At 48.7% G+C, this 21,223-nt stretch overlaps 1 protein-coding gene across 1 annotated transcript; it reads right to left on the bottom strand.

Annotated features, from left to right (window-relative positions):
- Window positions 1-475: 475 nt before the first annotated feature.
- Window positions 476-14,693, bottom strand: TRIB3 (tribbles pseudokinase 3). The gene is made up of 4 exons (XM_081033703.1): window positions 14,399-14,693; window positions 10,798-11,085; window positions 8,289-8,581; window positions 476-5,087 (listed from the first exon to the last, which is right to left on the bottom strand). The coding sequence occupies exons 2-4, from the start codon at window positions 11,083-11,085 to the stop codon at window positions 4,595-4,597; spliced, it is 1,074 nt and encodes a 357-aa protein (XP_080889829.1). The 5' UTR covers window positions 14,399-14,693; the 3' UTR covers window positions 476-4,594.
- Between the last annotated feature and the right edge of the window lie 6,530 nt (window positions 14,694-21,223).

Below are 21,223 nucleotides of genomic sequence, written 5' to 3'. Positions count from 1 at the left end.
ATATTACTATCTAGCAGCATATTTTACTTTTCTAATTTGTTGTTGGTTTGTTTGTTTTTGTCTGTCTGCCTCTTCTAGAGGGCAGGGACTATTGTCTGTTTTGCTCACTGCTGTGTTTCTGGTGTCTAGAACAGATCCTAACACATAATAGGTGCTTAAGGATTACATGTTAAGTGAATGAATGAATCTCAGACTTTCATCTGGGATCACTTCCCTTTTGCCTGAAATACATCCCTTAAGACAGAGGTTCTCAACCTGGACTGTACATTTGAATCACCTGGGGAGCTTTTAAAAATCCTGACGCCCAGGCCACCACGGCTCAGATCAGTTGATTCAGAACGATTGGGGGTGGGCCTAGGCAACAGGAATTTTTAACGCTGTCTGGGGTCTGTAATGAGAAGCCAAGTTTGAGAACCACTGTTTTAGACTTCCCAATAGGAAGAATCTTCTGGTGACAAACTTTCTTGGGTTTTTTCTGAAAGTCTTTATTTAGATTTCATTCTTGATAGATATTTTCACTAGGTATAGAATTCTACCTGGCATTTCAGCACCTTGAAGATAAAATTCTATTGTCTTCCAGTTTCCACAGTTGCTCTTGAGTCATCATTCCCTGTCAGTTCTTGTTTTAAACAGCTTTATTGAGATATAATTTATATGCCATAGACCCATTCATTTGACCCGTACAATTTAATGGTTTTTAGTACATTTATAGAGTTGTACAACCCTCACCACAATCTAATTTTAGAACATTTTTATCACTCCTAAAAAACCATGTACCCATTATCAGACACTCCCCATCTTCTACCCTTCAAGCCCCAGCACAAATCTACTTTTTGTCTCTATAGATTTTGCTAGTCTGGACATCTTATATTAATTAAATCTTACAATATAGGGTCCTTTGTGAAGGGCTTATTTCACTTAGCATGTTTTTGAGGTTCATCCATGTTGTACTGCTGTTTTTTTTGAAAATAATCTTATTTTTTTTTCTCTCTGAGTGCTTTTAAGATTTTATCTTTGTCTTTGGTTTTTTGCATTTTCACTATGAGGTATTTATGTGTGAAAATTTATGGAATCTCCTGAATCTGTGATTGATATCTGATTTCTGTCTCACTAATTTCCCCTTTTAGCTACATCTAAACTGCCATTTAACCCATATTTTGAATTTATTATTTTGGATTTTTTTATTTTGGTTATTGTATTTTTTTAAAAGATTTCATTGGGGAAGGGGAACAGGATTTTATTAGGGAACAGTGTGTACTTCCAGGACTTCTTTCCAAGACAAATTGTTGTCCTTTCAATCTTAGTTGTGGAGGGCACAGCTCAGCTCCAGGTTCAGTTGCCGTTGCTAGTTGCAGGGGTCGCAGCCCCACCATCCCTTGTGGGAGTCGAACTGGCAACCTTGTGGTCGAGAGCCCACTGGCCCATGTGGGAATCTAACCAGCAGCCTTCGGAGTTAGGAGCATGGAGCTCCAACCGCCTGAGCCGCTGGGCCAGTCCCGGTTATTGTATTTTTTATTGTAGAAGTTCTGCTAGGTTTTCAAATATCAAGGTATATCACTTGATATAATTTCCTATACTTTGGCCATAGTTTCAAGCTTGTTATTTATTTGAGCCCAGTAAACATTTTTGTTTTACAATCTTTGTCTGACAATATTGCTATCTGAACTCCGAGTGTCTGTTTCCGCTGGTTTTCACTCTTGTTGTCTTGTCCTCTCCTGCTGCCCCTGCCAGATTACGATGGCATGTTCCCTACAGCTTTGAGCTCATCTGCACAAATTGGTAATGGGGACAGATAGATTCGTTCAGGAGTTCTGGTCTTAGCCTTGGCCTGTCAAGGGTAGAGCTGGCATTCACTTTGGACATCCTTCATCCCACTGGGTAGACTGTTGTCATTCAAAATTGGGTTCACACTATCTGTGTGACCCTGGACAAGAGATTCTCCTTCTCTGGGCCTCAGTTTCCCTCTCTGTACAATGGTGATCAGATGGTCCCTTCCTCATCGGGTTACTGTAAAGACCTGTATCAGTTATTGGTTATTGATACATAGCAAATTACCCCAAAACTTAGTGGCTTAAAACAACAGTTTCTGTGGGTTAAGAATTCGGGGACAGCTTCTTACATCATTTGGCTCAAGGTCTTTTATGAGGTTGTAGTTAAGATTTTGGCTGGGACTTCAGTCATCTGAAGGCTTGATGGGGCTAGAGGATGCATTTTCAAGAAAGCCCACTCATATGCCTGGTTGGTGTTGGTTATCTGCAGGACTCCTGTGTTCCACCCCTCTCCGCTACTTGAGTGTCCTAGCCACATGGCAGCTGGCTTGCCCCAGAGCAAATGATCCAGGGAAGTAAGGTAGAAGCCACAGTATATTGTATGGCCTAGGCTTGAAAGTCATACTCCATCATTTTTACAGTGTATTAGTTCTACGGGTCAGCCTCGCTCAGGGTGAAAAGGAACTACACAAGGGCATGAAGATCAGGTGTCGAGGGTCATTGAGGGCCATCTTGGAGGCTGGCCATCACATGTCTTAAACCCAAAGCACTTAAAAACATGCTTGGCGTGTGGTATGTGCTCAGCAAACATTAACCGCCCCTCGTAAGTGTCCTGCCTTTGTTCTAGGCACGTAAGATCTGCATAGCAACCACTTTCATTCAGTCATTCAACAAACATTGATTGGGTGGCTCTGTGTGCCAAGCACTGTTCTAGGAGCTGGGGCGACAGTTATAAACAAAACATAGTCCCTAGGCTTACAAAACTAATACAAACAGACAAATCTAGAATGTTCTGCCAGTTGGTGCTAAGTGCTAGGAAGAACCACAAAGCCAGGTAAGGGGAGAAGGATGAGGGGTTGAGGACTACATGTCTTTCCCCATGAAGCTGGTACAACGTGGTGGTGGCTCGGAGTTTGACCTTGGATAAAGCCCTCCCACACCTGTGAGCCCATCTGAGCCTCACAGGCAGGTAGGATTTATACCCATTTTACACCTGGGCTGCAGTCAAACAGGCACAGAGGTGAGCTGAAATGAGTTCTGAGTCCCCAAGGAGTCAGCGTTTCTCCCAGTGCAGGGGGTTCTCCAACTTAGCTTCCAGCAACATGACCAGGAGGCTTGTTGGAAGTCAGAACTTCAGGGGGCATTGTGACTCACTAAGTCTGGGCAGAGTCCAGACTTAGTGAGATCTGCATTTTAAACAAGCCCCCCCAGGGGACTGCCGGACCACAGCTGAAAACCCCTGTTGTGCCGACTTCAGAGGTGCAGGGGAGGGCAGGCCAACTGTGACAGTGTCAGAAGTGGCTTCAGGTCCAGCCTCAAGGGATGGGCAGGACTTAGGCACACAGAGGGGAACAGGCTGAGGCCCAGAGACACCAAGCCGCCTGACTCCAGAGCACTGAGTTCTCAAATACTACAAGGCCACCCCTATTCTTTCTCAGGTCATGGAGCCCTCTAAAGTGACCCCAGGGACAACAGAGCAGAGATAGAATGAGCTTGGGGAGCCTGGTTCTTGCTAACAGCTCTGAGAGCTGAAGCCCACCCCACCTGCTGACTTCTTGCTTTGTGGGAAACACATTTCCTTCTTTCTTAAGCCACTTTGACTCAGGGTTTCAGTTACTTGCAGCCAAAAATGTACTCCAGCTGAGACACCATTGCCTCCAGAAGGAAAAGAGGGAGTGCAGAAGGCCCGCTGGACTGCAAGAAATCTGTTCTCACAAATTACTCTGATGAGGCTGAAACACAACCCTCTGGCCTTTCGCCATGGGATTGGTTTCGGATGCAGGGAAAACTGACACGAGAGGATAAAATGTCCAGGAGAAATAAAAGTATTTCATAACCCCTTTATTAGGCACAAGGTTGATAAGTATATACTCAGGGTATCCAAAACCTACAGTGATTATGTGGGGTCCTGGACCCCAAGTGTCCCCAGAACTGGGCTTTAGGACTTTCCAGGAGGCCAGGGGGCCAACCCTGCCTAATCCTGTCCCCCAACTCTGGTTCTTAGGTCAAGGGCCGCTGAGGTGGCCAGGCCTGGGCCCTCATTCCAAATGACTCCTTGAGTCAGGTGAGGACCTGCCTCACAGTTTGCTCTCTTGATTTTCTAGCCCAAATCCTTGGCTCAGGCCTCTGACCAAGAGGACAGAGCTTCTGGAGCAGAATTCCCGGCACGGCCTGGGCTCTGGAGTCTTAAGTTACAGGGGAGAGGCCTGGAGCCTTTGGCACAGGATGCCTCCCTTTCTCTGAAAGGTACAAGCTACAAAGGCAGCTGGGTGGTTTGTCAAAGGTACTGTCCCATGACAGAGGTGCTGGGGTGCCAGCACGAGTGGACAGCAACACCTGCACTCACTAAGTGTGCCCTGCCCAGTACAGACACTGGCCTGTAGGTGTGGAAAAGTACTATCAGCGCTGTGAGCAGGAGTTTTGTCTCTTTTGTTTACGACTGTGTTCCCAGCACCAAGAACAGGGTGAGGCACACAGGCCACTCCAAAGAAGGACTTGCCTACTAGAAGGCACTTAAGGTTTGTCTCGGTTCAAAGAGGCAGGAGAGATCTTGGAGACACCCCAAACTCAACCCCCTGTTTGCAGCTGAGTCTGGGAGGGTAGCCCTAGCCATATAGACCCACTTCCCTCCCCCACTCCTTTTCCTCAGCCTCTTCCAGTCCTGGCCCTTCAGGGACCACCTGGTCAGCCTCCCAGAGGTGGGATCGGGATGGTGCTGAGGGGATTGAGTTCTCTCGCAGCCAGGGGTGCAGCAGGATGCCCGAGGCTGTGAGCCGCTCAGCCGGCTCCCGACGAAGGAGGCAGCGGACCAGGCAGCGGGCAGGGGCTGAGAGGCCCTGAGGCAGGGCAAAGGCCCCACGGCGGATCTTGCCAAACAGCAGGGCAGGCTCTGAGTCCTGGAAGGGGTAATGGCCAGCCAGCATGGTGAAGAGTGCCACACCCAGGCTCCAGACATCTGCGGCCTTGCCCGAGTAGGATGCCTGTGAGCTGAGGATCTCGGGTCCCACATACGCAGGGCACGCGTGCTTATCCCACAGGGAGTCATCCAGCCCAGTTAACACATAGGCGTCCTCCAGGTTCTCCAGCACCAGCTTCGTCCTGTGGCAGGGGGAGAGAGAGAGGGGTCAGCTCCTAATGGGACACTGTGGGGACAGAGTCCCAGAGAGCAGTTTCCAGGCTCTCGGCCTCACGTGGAAAGGTGCTGGCTCGGGTAGTGGATGGCCGTCAACTGTGACTAGTTGGCCATCAGCTGTTACCAGTTAGCCATTAGCCACTAATATAATTGCCATGGCTACACGGGCAGGTTGGTTTTTGGTTGGCAGAGAAATGGATGGCAGATTGCGCATCGTGTGGCTCCTGCTTCCTGTGTCTCCAGCCCAGCCGCCAGCGAGAATATAGTAGTGTGACTCCCTATCTATGGCTCCATTGGTGTTCCTTTTTGGCCTCACCATGTTCTGTGTCCACCCGCCGAGAGCGGGAACGGGACCAGAGACCCTGCATGACAGATACCCAACCCACCACTCCATGCTATCACCCTGAATGACACCCACTTCCCAAGTGACTCCTGGCATTTGGCAAACATGAGCCAGACTTGTGGGGCTAGATGATTGAGCCTATTTTACAGATAAGGAAGCCCAGGATCAGGGAGGTAAAGTCATTGCTCAAGGTCACAGAACAATTAAATTTGAACTAGGACTCTGAGAGGAACATATTTCCCACAGTCCTTCAGGGAGGGGGCTGAGGTTGACTGAAGGCATTTAGTCTCTTGTTAAGCAGATGCAAATTTAGGGTCCAGGCAGGTAAAAAAGAGAGAGAGAGAGAGAGAGAGAGAGAGAGAGAGAGAGAGAGAGAGAGAGAGAACTAGGAAATGGAGACTGTACCAAACATCTTAGCACAAACCCTGCCTAAAAAAGGCACCACTAACAACATTACAGTTTACGGATTGTCCACTGTGTACCTGGCCACTGAGCTAAGCTTGGTACCTGATGTATCTCATTTTATCCTCATACAACCTGTGAGGAAGACAGTACTTTATAGCCACAAGGCTTGGGGTTGTGGCTGTCACGCACCAGAGCCAGCGCTATGAACTATTCATGTAGTTCCCAAGGAGGGCTCACATTCCCATTTTTCCCCAAGAAAAACCAGAAATCATATTCTAATGAAAAGTTCCCAGTTTTTGAAATGTTGGCAACCAATTTCAATAGAAAACAAATGAATATGTATGCAGGTCCCCCCCAAAAAAACAAAAACGTGTGTGTAGCTGGCCATTTGCAACTTCTGCTTTAAACAACTCCCATGGAGCACTCTAGATTACTTTAACAATGACCATTCTATTCCCACTGCTATTCATCTTATTCCTATAGCACCACTTCTTGGGTGTCTGCCAGCATTTCACAAACATTGACCAACTCAGTGAATCATAGAACAGGTATATGTGTGTGTATACACATATGTGTGCATATGTGCATTATCAGCCCATTTTACAGATGCAGAAATGAAGGCTTAGGCAGGTAAAGCCATTGCTCAATGTCAAAGAGCAGGTAAAAAGTAGAATCAGGATTTGAACCCAGCTCTGACTGACTCCACAATCCCTTTGCTACCAACAGTGCTTCTCAAATTATTGCCTTGCAAGGAGAGGGAAGCGCTTTCTTATTTCTGCGAGGTCTGGGAGTATTGTACCCACCCTAATCTCAAAATGATTTGAAGTTGTGCATTAGCCTAAAAATCATTATAATTTTACATTCCACTTTTTACTGAAGCCATGTTCATTTTAGTATAAAACGTAGAAGGAAAGAAATAGAAAATGACCCTCAGGCAAACATCACAGTAATAACTACTACAGGGAAGAGGTATGGCTGCTAAAATTTGTGGGCGAAAGTTTGAGGAGAAATGGACTACAGGCATAGCCTCAAAGTGCTTCAAGGTACTTATTAATATAAGGTACGACCTAAGGTATTTATTAATTACAAAGGTTAATTACATTGGGAACTTTTCCGTGTAGATGCTTGTCAGGCAGCACCCTATACAATGATTGAGGTTTTAACGTCACAGTAATACATATCCCCGTCGTGTGCTAAGACGGGCCTATCACTTCTGTGATATTCTTGCCCACGACGCATAACCTCAGCCTAACTGTGAGAAAAACATGAGTCAAATCCAAATTGAGGGGCATTCTACAAAAGAACTGACTAATACTCTTCAAACGTATCAAGGTCAAGAAAGACAAGGAAAGACTGAGGACCCGTCTCAGACTGGAGGAGTCTAAGGAGATGACTCCTGGATGTAGCCTGGGGACCTGGACGGGATCCCAGACTGAAAAAGGACATAGTGGAAAACTAGTAAAATCGGAAGCAATCTGTGGTTTAGTTAACAGTACTAGACCAAGGTTAATGTCTTGGTTTTGGTCATGGTACGATGGTCATTTAAGATGTTAATCTTAGGGGAAACTGGGTGAAGGAAATAAAGGAACTCTTTTATGCAACTTTTCTGAAAGTCTAAAAGAATTTAAAAATAAAAAGTTAAAAAAGTTCAGTGAGGTCACCTTCCTCCCCTTACAAAAAAAATCTTGAAATGAAATCGATGTTCTCGGTGGATCTGATGGCTTGGTGAACTCTGAGGCACACCCTTCATCCTCCCAGAAGTCTGTGCAGCAGACAGAATGCTGGGTCCCTTTCTGTCCCCCACTCCAAAAATCACCGGTCTCCAGTTTCACAGGAAACGTTCCTGTGTGGGGAATTCAGGACCCATTTTGGCTATTGTCTGTAGCCTTGAAATCCGAGAAATGTCTTGACAATCCATCCCTTTCCCCTACCAATAGGGAAACTGAGGTTCAGAAACACGGGGTCACCCAGAGTCAGCAAGTAAGCCTAGCCAGTGAGCCTAGTCCTAGCCAGGACTCCCACCTCCCAAGCTCCGAGGGTATTGGGACCCTGGCTCTGGAGTCACATCTGCGTTCAAATCCCAGCTCTACCATTTATTTAGCTGTGGGCTCTTAGGCACTACTGACCTCTCTGGGCCTCTGTTTCCTCACCTGCCATAGAGGGACAATAACAGTGTCTACCTTTTATTCGTCCAGTTCCAAGTCGGACAGTGCAGCTATGCTATGACCACAGGACAATGCTCCACCCCTAGGGGCTTCCAACAGGACCCAGTCAACTTTTCCCCGAGAACCAGGCAGCGGCGCTAGCGCGGGCTCCTCCAGTTTGATGAAGGTTTCTCTGCCTTTCTGAGCTTCCGTTTCCCCACTGTGGCCCCCCTCTTGGGTGTGTCTGTGGGTGGGTTCTCTCTGGCCACACTCACCTCTCGCAGTTGGTGAAGACAAAGCGACGCAGCTTGAGATCTCGCAGGACCAGACCATGTTGGTGACAGTGCGCCACTGCGGCGGCCATCTGGCGGAATAGCACCATGGCCTCGGGCTCAGGGAGGCGGTGACGGCGGCGCACCAAGCTGTGCATGTCCCCATGGGGCCGCGGGAAGAAGGTGTAGAGGTTGTGTGTGCCCTCCAGGACCTCCGCAGGCCGTGCCACGTGCCTGTGGGGGGGCAGCCGGGAGTAGGGCTCCAGCACAGCCAGGGCCTCGCAGATGGGGTACACCTGTGGGGGGAGCATGGCGTGAGCACAGGTGGGGACCGCGTGGAGCCTGAGATGACCTTGGAAACAGTCACAGCCAACCCTTTAGACAGTACCGGATGCTATGAGGCAGTATGCCAGGCGCTTCAGCCGCAAGCCACTCCACGCTGACAAAGCTGAAAGGCCACACAGCCTGCAAGTGCTCGTAAGTGCTACCTTGTATGGCCTTAAATTTCAGATAATTGAAAAATAACAGGTAACCCAAACAAAAATAAACCCCAAAGCAGGGGAGATCCAGAAGAGCAGATGATGCAGAAATACCTTTAAGCCCATCATCAGCATCATCGGTCATCTTCGCTACCATTCTCTAGAATTTACTACCCGCCCACCCTTTCATTCATTCCTACCTGTGCCCAGCCACTGGGGATCTAACTTGCCTGACAGCTATGGTCCCTGCTCTCCTGGTACCCACAGTCCAATACAGCGGACAGTTAATGTGCCAAAAAACGAAGTATTTACAATTCTGACAAAGGAACCAAGAAGGGTGCTGGTGTACAGAATATTTTGGAAGAGGGCACCTAGTTTAGAACGTGTGGTTCAGAAGGGACTCTGGGGAAGTAGCTTGAATGATTCAGAAATGCCCATGGAATAAGCTTTCCACGTGGGGGGCACAGATAGTGCAAAGGCCCTGAAGCAAAAAAGAGCTTGATCAGCTCTAGAAAAATCAGCATGGCTGGAATGGGGTAGGGGAGCTAAAGGGGCATGTGGTGAGAGTGGCTGAGGTTGTCAGGAAATGGGCTAGGGCCTTTATGGAAGCCTCGCGATGGCCCTGAAAAAATGTTCAAAGAAGAAAGGTGACTTGTTGGAAGCCACACAGCTAATCAGCAGCCACACTGGTATACTCACTTCGGTTCACCTGACTTTAAACTTTTTGCATATCATTTTAGCTATGTCACACAGACAACAAGAATAAATAAATAAAGCATATACATATTTAATTCATTGGGAAAAAATGTAGGCACATGTATGTCTTCAAAAACAAAGTTGGGGGCCATAGAGGAAATAATCCAAAAACAGAGACTTTTTTTAAAGTTAGGGCAAGCGTATCCCTGCCTCTGTGTCTTTCCTGCTGCCTGGATGCTCTTCCCTAGATGCTCACAGGTCTGGCTCCCTCAATTCATGCAAGTCATTGTTCAAATGCCACCTCCTCGGAGAGGTCTTCCTCAACCTTCCCAGCTAAAATCCCCTCCTACCCTCCCCACGCCCCTCTCTCCCAGCACCTAGCTTTCCCTCCATAGCATGTACGATCACCTGCATATATTTTATTCACTTGTTTATTGTCCACGTTCCCCACTAGGGGGACTAGGAATCAGCTTGATGAGAGCAGAACTTTGTCTATATTTGAACCACAGTGTGGTACATGGCATGTGCAGTTGCTTGCTGATGTTTGTTGAATTCATGAATAAGGTGATAATCTACAAAGACAGGAGGTTGATCTCTCGACACATGGACCAGAAAACCCTAGGCAGTGTGGAAATGTCAGGTCAGCCCCCACAGTTCATGCTGGTGCGGGGACAAGCACATCCAAGTACACTCCCCTAAATGTTTCTAAATAATTGGGGCCATGTGAAAACATGGACCACAGGGTAGGCCCAGTGACCTCCGGGGCTCCCAGGAGTTCTCATGCTGGCCATATCTCATCCTTCTCTTGAGCCAATCTCTTCCATGGCTCCCCACAGCCTAGTGAGAGCTCCTTCCTAATGCTTTCACATCCAGTGGCTGCCAGCTCTCATCTCTGGCCCCTGGCTGACTGCACACCTCCTCCACTCGGTCATAGTGAAGTCCTGTACTCCTCTAGGCCTCTGCACAGCTTTTCCTTATCTGGACCTCCCCGCTCCCACTTCTCCCTGGCTAACTTCTACTCAGCCTTTTCTGACACCCCTTTGAACACATTAGAGTCTTCTCTGTGCTTGCATAGCCCCTAAACTCCATCCCTGCAACATGCATCACACGATGGGGGACTAAGCTGTAAATTCCCCTGGCTGGGACCATCTGGTTGACCTCTCGGGTCTCAGCCCAGCCCAGGGCTTGACAGAGAGTTGGGGGCTCATTGGCTGTTTCCCCAATAAACACAGGACTAAATGAATATAAGGACCCTTCAGCCCTGGGCATTGTCTGGAGCCCAGGCCCTTTCCAGGAACCCTGTGATGCTGGGGGAGAACAGCCCCCGGGGCACGTACCTTGCAGGTATACTCGGTGCCTGTGGGGCAGTGCAGGGCCCGGTAGGCCCGGCCGCCCTCCTCAGGCTCCAGGAGGACATAGGGTCCAAGGCGGGAGGCAGTGGTCACAGCAGGGGCATGGCCTGGAGCAGGGGGTGGGCTCAGGGGCAGTGGGCAGGGCGGAAGCCTGGGCTGGGATTCACTTCCAGCTTGTTTCCGGGTGGGACACTCGGTTTCTAGGTCATCATTCAACTTCAACTTTTTCCTGGAAGGGGCACCCATAGGAGCTGCCAGAGGGGTGGCTCGCATCTAGAAAGAAAGGGAGAAAGGTGCTAAAGCGAGGCTGTTTGTGGCCCCTCTCTACCCCTACTGGTGGGAGGGTACATTGGCACAGCCTTTACCAGGGGTGATTTGGCAGTGTGCATTAAACTGACAACTGTACACACCCTTGACTGGGTGTCCCACTTCTAGGAATTTATCCTTCAATTTAAATGCTCACCAGGGGCAAACGGGTGGCTCAGTTGGTTAGAGCGCGAGCTCTGGACAATGGGGCTGCCGATTCGATTCCCACGTGGGCCAGTGAGCTGCCCTCCGCAACTAGAATGAAGTCAACAAGCTGCTGCTCAGCTCCTGGGTGCCCAGATGGCTCAGCTAGTTGGAGCACCAGCTCTCAAGCACAAGGTTGCCGGTTCAACTCCCGCAAGGGATGGTGGGCTGCGCCCCCTGCAACTAACAGTTGGCAACTGGACCTGGAGCTGACCTGCGCTTTCCACAACTAAGATTGAAAGGATAACAACTTGACTTGGAAAAGTTCTGGAAGTACACACTGTTCCCCAATACAGTCCTGTTCCCCTTCCCCAATAAAATCTTTAAAAAAAATAATGCTCACCAAAAAATTAGATATGTGAAAAGCTGTTTATCAGAACCTTGTGTCTGAATAGAAAAGGCAAGAAACACTCTCAATGTCCAGCATTAGGAGGCTGGTTAAAACATTATGGTACAGCCACACAGTAGAATACTATACAGTTCTGAAAAAGGACCAGGAAGCTCTGTACATACTGATGTAATAATATACCAGTACCAGGTTATTCTTGCAGCCCATGTGAGAGAAACAACTGAACATCCATCATTAGGGGTCTGGTTACATAAATTACATTTCATCCATACATGGAACCCAGCCCCTCAAACCCACTCCCATCTGGCAACCATCAGTGTGTTCTCTGTATCTAGGAGTTGGTTTCTATTTTGTATGTCTGTTGTTTTGTTTTTTAAATTCCACATAAAAATGAAATCATATGTTTGTCTTCTCAGTCTGACTTATTTCACTTAGCATAATATCCTCTAGGTCCATCCATGTTATCACAAATGGTAAAATTTCATTTTTTATATCCAAGTAATACTCCATTGTACAAGTTTTATATATATGTACCACATCTTCTTTATCCAGTCATCTATAGATGGGCACTTAGGCTGCCTCCATATCTTGGTTATTGTAAATAGTGCTACAAAGAACATAGGGATGCATGTATCTTTTTGAAGTAGTGTTTTGGGTTTCTTCAGATAGATACCCAGTAGCTGAATTGCTGGGTTATAAGGTAGTTCTGTTTTTAATTTTTTTGAGGAACCTCCATACTATTTTCCATAGTGGCTGCACCAAGTTGCAATCTCACCAACAGTGCATGAGGGTTCCCTTTTCTCCACATCCTTGTCGACACCTGTTTTTGTTGTTTTATTGATGATAGCCATTCTGACAGGTGTGAGGTGGTATCTCATTGTGGTTTTAATTTACATTTATCTGATGATTAGTGACTTTGAGCATTTTTTCATATGTCTAGTAAAGCCCATAGGATTTTTGTGGTGAAGAAATTAAAACAGAAATAAAGTAGCATGGCCTTGTTACAAGATAGGAGTCAGGAAATGGTCACTACTGCTGTTTCATTATTATTACTATTACTATTATTATTATTATTACTATTATTATTATTATTATTATTATTATCTGAAGATACTCAAGTGCTACCATTGGGAGCCTCAGAAATCTCCCCAGGGAAGAGGCTAGGATGACCTCACTGGCTGTTCTGAGTCAAGCAAGATGATCCCTGGCTGTGTAGATGCTTTGTGCCCTGTGAAGCAGAGACTCCCTGGAGTGGCTTTTGGTGGTTGTACAGCACTCCAGGCTGCTTTGGCCCTGTCTGTAGCTCAGAGCCTGGTGGGGCCTGGGATAGCCCATACCATTGAACAGGGGTATCTGAATCTATAGATGAACGTGAGACTTTGCAGGCCACACTGCAGGTCTCCACTGTAGGATGGAGGCAGCCCCTAACATCTACCTCTTGCTGGTCCCTGACAACCCCATGGGAAAAACGGCAGGTCCTACTAAATACACACTCACACAACAGGGGAGACAGGTGTACACACAGCCCTCAAAAACACACTTTGTCCAAGCCAGCCAGCAGAGACACACGTCCAGGGTAGAGAGAGGCACACACATCAAGTAATACACACTTACCTCTCCCTCCACGGGCACGCGTGCACACACACACACACACAGCTCTCCTAACCATCACACTCACGACAGCAGGACTGATAGCAGCAGGGTCACACGCACAGTCTGACACGCCCCCGCCCCGCCCCCGCCCAACACACACACATCCGCTGGGCCGAAGGCAGTCGGCAGCCGTGCCCGGCCTCCCGCAGCCAGGCTCCGCCCTCGGGAGCCCAAGAGGCTGCAGCGGGGGTCCCGGGCAGAAGGTTCAGCGGAAACCGCGGTGGGGTGGGGAATCAGGAGGGGGTGAGACGAAGAGAGGGAGGCTGGGCCCCAGGGCAGGGGGCAGGGGCGGGGCGGGGCCCTCGCCTCCCCTCCCCAAGTCAGCACGTACAACACTCGCAGTCTGTGAATCGAAACACACGTGCGCACCGTGCAACGTGCAGACCGGTAGGTACACACCTGCGGCCCGGCGCGCAGCAGGGTCCCGCATCCGCCCGCAGCCTCCGTGCTCGCACTTGGACCTGCGCGGGTCCTCCGCCTCCAGGGAACCCCTGCCCCACCCGCCGGTACCCCGCACACAGCCAACACCTGCCACCAGGTGCTCTGCCCTCCCCGCTACTCTCCCGCTCCGCGGAAACAGAGTCCCGAAACACATCCCCACCCAGACCCACAGGCTCCCGCGGACTCCCGCGGACACCCCCCACAGTGACCGAGACTGCACATACAGTGCTCCAGGCCTCCAATGCAGGCCCTCACACGCAGTCCTCCCCCCCCAAACCACACGACTCCCCTGACCCACACTCACCCACAACACGGACAACCGCACACCTCTCTCGGGGCCCACACGCGGACACCCCCGTCCTCGGCTCCCTCCGCCCCCGGGACGCAGCTAACACCCCCGGGGTGTGCACCCTCGCCCTAGCGGGAGTCGGCCTCACTTGGGCGACCCCAAGGCCTGAGGGGCTGCGTCAGCTGAGACCCGGCAGGAACATTCGGCGCAGATCGCCCCCGGACGGCCAGGTTTGTGACAAGGGGTGTGTAACCCGCGGCAGCGCGGAGCCATCCCGAAGCTCGCCGGCCACTCTCCGCCGGTCGCCCCTCCAACCTTCCCGCCCCCGGCTCCCAGCCGGGTACCTTGCCAGGTGCGGCGCTGTCCTGTGACCCCTAAGTTCAGAGTCGCCTGGGCGCCCCTGCTGGACTGGGGCCTGCTCCGCTGCTGCTGCGCTTGGGAGCTGGCGGAGCTCTGGCCTCCACCCCGCGCAGCCCCACGCGTGCGGAGCCTCCGCGGCTTCCGCGGCGAGTGTCTCCTGGACGCCTGGCGCCAGGCTACAGTTCTGGCCCGGGGGATGTCAAGCTGAGCTAATCAGCAGCCGCCTGATGCGCTCCGGCCGGGGATTGCACCATCCCCTGCGCTCCGCCCCGCCCCCACGGCTCCGCCCCGTCCCTCCTGTTAGGTTCCCGGGCGGGGCCGGGGCACCCCGCGCCTCTCCCGCCCTCTAAGGGTGGCTGGTCTCCACCCCATTCCCGAAGATTGAGTGTAGACACCAGCCACTGACTCTCCCTATCATCTTGGAAAAAGCATTTTGCTCTTCGGAGCCTTGGTTTCCCCATCTGTGAAATGGGAAAAACGTCCTTGCTTCTCAGGATGGTGCTGAGGAGAGAGAAAAAAGCAAACCATTACAGCCTCCTGGCTACCTTTCCACCATTGCTTTTTAAACCTTTAGAGAAGCTTTGGCAGGCAGGAAGTTCTAGTCTCCCCATTCTACTAAGGAACTGCCTGAGGCCCAGCTACGGGAAAGCAGCCCAGGAGCTTTACAAAAACCACAGACGTAGAGGAGCTGATTCCTGGCTCAAAAGAGCCAGTGTGGTGCCCTGGGGAGGCCTGAGGTAAGGTGAGCTTCACAGCATTCATTTGATAAAGGCAGTGCAGCCATTAGTAGTGGTTAAGAGCAGGCACCCTAGAAAACAGCCTAAGAGTGCACCCCACCTCTGCCCAGGCCACTGTGCCACCTCAGGAATGCTACCTAAAACCCTGCTTCAGTGTCCTCCACTATAAAATGGGCTTATAATAGCACAGCATTCACTTCATAGAGTTGTTGTTTGGATAAAAGAAGTTAGTCAGGTGTGTGGCACATCGTAGGTGCTCAATAAAAAGAGTATACAAAATGGAGGTTCAGAGAGGGGAAGGTTCCTATCTCGGGACTTGAATCCCAGGCCTGGCAGGCCCTCGTGGCACTTGCTGTTTGGTAAAGCACCCCTGTGCAGCCCTGGGGACCTACACCTTTCAGTGGAAATCCTGTCTAGGTCTTGATGTCTGGAAAAATATGATGTCAACCCTCAGTTTTTCCTCTATGTCTCTGAGACTGTTTCTGATTAGTTCATTCATTTATTCTTTTCTTTAGATTCCACATATAAGTGAGATCATGTGGTATTTGTATTTCTCTGTCTGACTTATTTCACTTAACATGATGTTCTCTAGGTCCATCCATGTTGTTGCAAATGGTAAGATTTCCTTCTTCTTTATGGCTGCGTAATACTCCATTGTATAAATGTACCACAGTTTCTTAATCCAGTCGTCTACCGATGGGCATTTCGATGGACGCTGTCTCATTAGGGAGATCACCTCAGGGATGACGTAGATGCCTGATCACTGCACTGTACACCTGAAGCTGAAGCTGAACAATGATGAATGTCAACTACAATTTTATATACATATATGGTTACAAGAAGAGGAGTACAGCATTAGGAATAGTGACAGTGGAAATGTAATGGCTATGTGCGATATCAGAGGGGTAGTGGATGGGGGATGGGAGGTTGTCACCTGTGTAAGGGATATAAATGATAAATGTCTAACTATTACATTGTTTTGTGCAACTGAAACTAATAAAAACAAATGTTAAAAAAAATGATGTCAAAAAAATAACTTCTCAGGCAGAGGTTGTATGGGAGACGGTTGGAGTCACCTTTGTTTCCCTAGTTCCAGAACCATAGGGACCAGCTCACTAGTGTCTCAGAGCCTTCAGGGCACACTAGGGGATTCTGGGATTTCATTTAACCCTGGAGACTCCTCTGCCTGGGAGGGATAAATGAACTCATTTTCTACACCAGGACATCTAGACTCAGGTCAGAAGTTCCCATAGCTGTAAGGGGTAAAGAAAGGTAGGGATGGTTGTCTTCTGAGCACCATTATGAAGCTGGCACTGCGCTGGGATGGCTCACACATTCCTAACTTTGTTTCGGGTGTCAGACCCATGCCTGTCACAACTCATCGGAGACAAGACTGACCCATTGCTGTCCTCATGGATTGTATAAATCAATGGGGAGACAGGCCATTATCCATAAAATAAAATCAATAAACCAAGATCACTTAAAATAGATTATAAGTCATTTATTTTCTTGAATAAAATAGGGTAGATTTGTTCTCTATCAGAGATGACTGAGTGGTGGCTGTTTTCAGTAAGGCTCATCAGAAAGGTGATGTTTAAAGTAGGATCTTACGGAAGAATAGGGGTGACTAGTGCAAAGATGTGAGGGGGAAACAGGAAAAAGTAAGCACAGAGGTTCTGAGGCACTTAAGGAACGGTGAGATGGGCACTGTCACCTACAGTCTATAGATGAGTCAAGGTGAGGGACTTACCCAAGACCACCCAGCTCATTGTATGAGGTAGACTTGGATTTGAACTTGGGGCCGCTGACCCCAGTGCCCACACTGGCCAGGGACATTCTCAATCTTTGCAAACCAGCAGCCTCCACCCGCACTTGCAGGTATGTTCTCTGGAACCACACCCTGGGCCTCGGCCCCAAGTTTGAGGCCCTTGTCACAGCTGGGGGTGTCACATTCCAATTCTCTAGACCAGCACTTTCCAATAGAATATAACGTGAGCCATATATGGAGTTTCAAATTTTCTAGTCATGCACTAAAGAAGAAGAAAAAGAAACAGGTGGAATCAATTTTGATAATATATTCTATTTAATCCAATGTATCTAGCATATTATCATTTCAACAGATAATAAAAATTATGAAGGAGTTCATCTAAAATATTTTCATACTAATGTCTTCAAAATCTGGTGTGTATATATTACACCTAATTTGGACACAAATCAGCATGGAAGCTAAATTGTCAATGGTTAAAGTAAAATGTAGTCCTACTAAAAAAATTAAGCTGTATTTAATGGAAAAAATATGTTACCTGACCTGTTTTAAAATTAAAATTCAATAAAATGAAAAATTCAGTTCCTTGGTCACAGTAACCACATTTTAAATGCTCAGTAGTGAGCCGGCCCTGTGGCCCAGGTGGTTGGAGCTCCGTGCTCCTAACTCCGAAGGCTGCCGGTTCGATTCCCACATGGGCCAGTGGGCTCTCAACCACAAGGTTGTTGGACTCCTCAAGTCCCACAAGGGATGGTGGGCTCTGCCCCCTGCAACTAAGATTGAACATGGCACCTTGAGCTGAGCTGCTGCTGAGCTCCCGGATGGCTCAGTTGGTTGGAGCCCATCCTCTCAACCACAAGGTTGCCAGTTCGACTCCCGCAAGAGATGGTGGGTTGCACCCGCTGCAACTAATAACGGCAATTGGACCTGGAGCTGAGCTGCGCCCCCCACAACTACGACTGAAAGGAAAACAACTTGACTTGGAAAAAATCCTGGAAGCACACACTGTTCCCCAATAAAGTCCTGTTCCCCTTCCCCAATAAAATCTTAAATAAATAAATGCTCAGTAGCCACACATGTCGCCATATTGAATAGCACAACCCTAGAGCAAGAATTCCTGACACATGGTCCAGGGAGTACAGCAAAGAAGTGAAGAGTCTGTCCAGTCTACAACGTAGATGCCAAATAGCCTTGAGCCTCAGTTTCTGCATCTATTGTCTGCATTATAAAATGGGATTAATCATACTTTTCTTGCATTGCAGTCTTAAGGGTTAAATGCATTGAGGCAGCGTAGTGTCATAGTCAAACCACATTTCCTGGGTTCAAATCTTACCGATTCCAAGGTGAAATTTTGGGTAAGTTATTTAAGCTCTCTGTGTCTCAGTTTCCTTATCTGCAAAATGGGGATAATAATAGTACCTATTTCATTGGTTTGTCATGAGGATTAAATGATGATATTTGTGAGGTGCTTGGAATACAAATGCTATATAAGCATTTTTTAAAAGTGAGAAAATAAATGGTTACGAGACCCCCAAAATTAAATGCAAAAATGTGCACTTTCCTGGAAAGAGAGTTATTTTTATGAATTCCCTTCTCTCCAGGCTCAGAACATCCTCTACCCAGGTGTCTGAGCCAAGCAGGCTGCATTACTATTTGCTGTAGTTCTGATGAGCCCAGTCTCTGGCTCTCAGGGCTGACGGGAGGAAGTCAGAGGGCTGTGCCCCAACAAAGGAGAGGAGGTGGGAGTCTGTGGACTGCTATAATGGGAGCCACGACAGGAGCTACCCCTGCCTCCTGCCATTCTACCCAGGTGTCACTAGTGATTGCTACATGCTTGAAATTCTACGATTGGTGCCCTTAAAACTTTCATCTCTAGATGTTCTCCCCACGAAAGCGAAACAATGCCTTGGAAAGATTTCCGGTTAGATTCTAGTCTGGCTGAAGCCACAGACTTTGTGAGATCGTGGGCAAGTCACCTCCTCTTTTGGAGCCTTAGTTTTCTTATCTGTCAAATAGGAAGAGAGATTTGGATTAGTTCCGTGTTTTCCAAAATATGATATGTACAGCAGTGGTAGATGCCAGATAGTTTTAGGTCTCCAGACTCTTATTACATAACATTGAATCATATCATGATACATGTATTTCTTTTTTCGTTTTCTTCCTGTTCCTCCAATTACTGGGGAAGAAAATCTCATTTAACAGCTTCTGTGTCTTTAACACTTCACTTGTTAACGAAGAGAGAGCAGGGCTCAGCTCAGAGCCTTCAGCAAGAAACAGGCTCTAACTAGAATTCAAGAATAGTGTTTTTGCTTTCCTGGCATTTAATGTTACTTCCCTTTTATGGCAAATGGTAGTGACTTTACATTTGAGGTGAGTGATTTAAATTTAAAATTTCCATTTAAAATAAATTTGCCTAAGGTTTTTTTTTTTTTTTTTTATGAGCTAATAGAAAGAAAAATATTACGGAACTAGTAATATAGTTGAGTAGATGGATTTGGGCCAATTGATTTGGGAAAGACAGTGGGTGATTCAAGAGTTGCAGCTCCAGCCTGTGCTCCTCTTGGGGGGCCCTTAATAGGAGTCTGGGCACCCCCCCCCTTCTCTGGGGTCTCCCAGGGGCTTTGCAGAAATCCTTTGTCATCTGAATCTGGCTCAGGCTGGGCCCCAGGAGAGTAGGCAGGCCAGTGCCTGGGCAGCACCAGCCCAGCTGTGGCCCAGTGGCAGCCACAGCCCTGGCGGGGTGATGTGCTCTGCCCTGTGAGCCTGGGTTTTCTTCACAAAGAATGTGATTCTTGTGCCCATGGATGGAGCATGGCCCCGTGCAGCTGCTTCCCTACGTCATTTCACTGCGTCCTCCATCCTCCCCATCAAATTGCTGTTTTTATCCCTAGAGACAGCTGAGGAAACTGGGGCTCAGAGAGATGACATCACTGGCCTAAGGAATGAGGGGGAAGTGGGATTAGAAGCGGTTGGTCTGGCTCAAAGTCTGGGTGGTCTTTGTCCACTGCTTTATGCCGCCTCCTTGGCTTGTACTAGTTGTATGACACCGAGCAAGTCACTTAGCTACTCTGAGACCCAGAGCCCTCATTGTGGGGACAAAGCCCCCAAAAAGCAGTTTCCAGGCTCTCGGCCTCACATAGAAAGGTGCTGGCTCGGGTAGTAAATGGCCATTAACTGTGATCAGATGGCCATCAGCTGTGGCTAGCTGGCCGTCAGCTGTAACCCGTAAGCCATTGGCCACTAATATAACTGCTGTGGCTATGCTAGCAGAGAGGGAATGGGGGCTAGCAAGAAGATGGTGGCTGGCAAGCGCGGACTGCTGTTAGGCAGATTATGTAGATCCTGCTTCCTGTGTCTCCAGCCCAGCCGCCAGAGAGAATATATTGGTTTGACTCCCCTACTTATGGCTCCATGGGTGTTCCTTTTTGGCCTTACCGTGTCCTGCGTTCTTGGGTGGGGAGTGGGAGCTGAGACCCTGCATGACAAATGGCGCAGCGAGCAGGGTCCCCCGCACGACACTCATCTATAAAATGGATAATAGTCTCCTCTTGATAGGGTTATTGACCTGCTTATTGTTATTGGGAGCTGTTGTTGGGTTAAATGGAGGTTAAATGAGTTAATACAGGTAAAGTGTTTACAAGAGTTCCTGGCACGAGGTAAGCACTTGACGCTAAGTGGTTAATATTTCCTTGGAGCCCAGGCTGCCACCTCTCCCCCAGGCCCCCAAACACACACCTGCTTGAGAGCTCAGGGTGAAGGGGATCCCCCTTGTGGCAGGTCTGGGCTGTGTCCTTCATCTGCTTTCTTAGGTAGTCCTGACCACACCCCAGTGAGCTGAATTTATGCCCTTTTTACAAGTGAGAAAACCAGGGGTCAGAGAGGAAAAGTAACCTGCCCAGGATCACACAGTAAGCCAGTGGGGTGTGAACCCAGGTCAGCGTGGTTCCAAAGCCCATGTCAGTCCACTATTTCAGGAGTCTCCATGAGATTAAGTTCCTGGGGAGGTCCCATGCCCTCCTCAAGGGTGAGGGAGGGGTCCTCTCCCCAACCTGTGGTGAGAGGAAAATAGATCATGGAAGGAAAGCTGGTTTCTGGTTCTGAACTTGCTTGTGATGGTTGGGCAGCCGCCAGGCCCTCTGGCCTCAGCCACATGGTTATTGCTATGTGTGTCAGGGGTGGGGCTCTCTGAATTTCCAGGGTTCCTGATTGTATCCTCTACCTTCCAGCTGGGAGCAGGAGGGGGCCCCAGATGCATTCTTCCTAATATTGGAATTAGCGCTGAATTGCTGTCATCTGATCTCTGCGTG

The sequence above is a fragment of the Rhinolophus hipposideros genome (genome assembly GCF_964194185.1).
Source record: "Rhinolophus hipposideros genome assembly, chromosome: 22".
Taxonomy (NCBI): domain Eukaryota; kingdom Metazoa; phylum Chordata; class Mammalia; order Chiroptera; family Rhinolophidae; genus Rhinolophus; species Rhinolophus hipposideros.
This window is presented reverse-complemented; position numbering and strand designations above follow the sequence as displayed.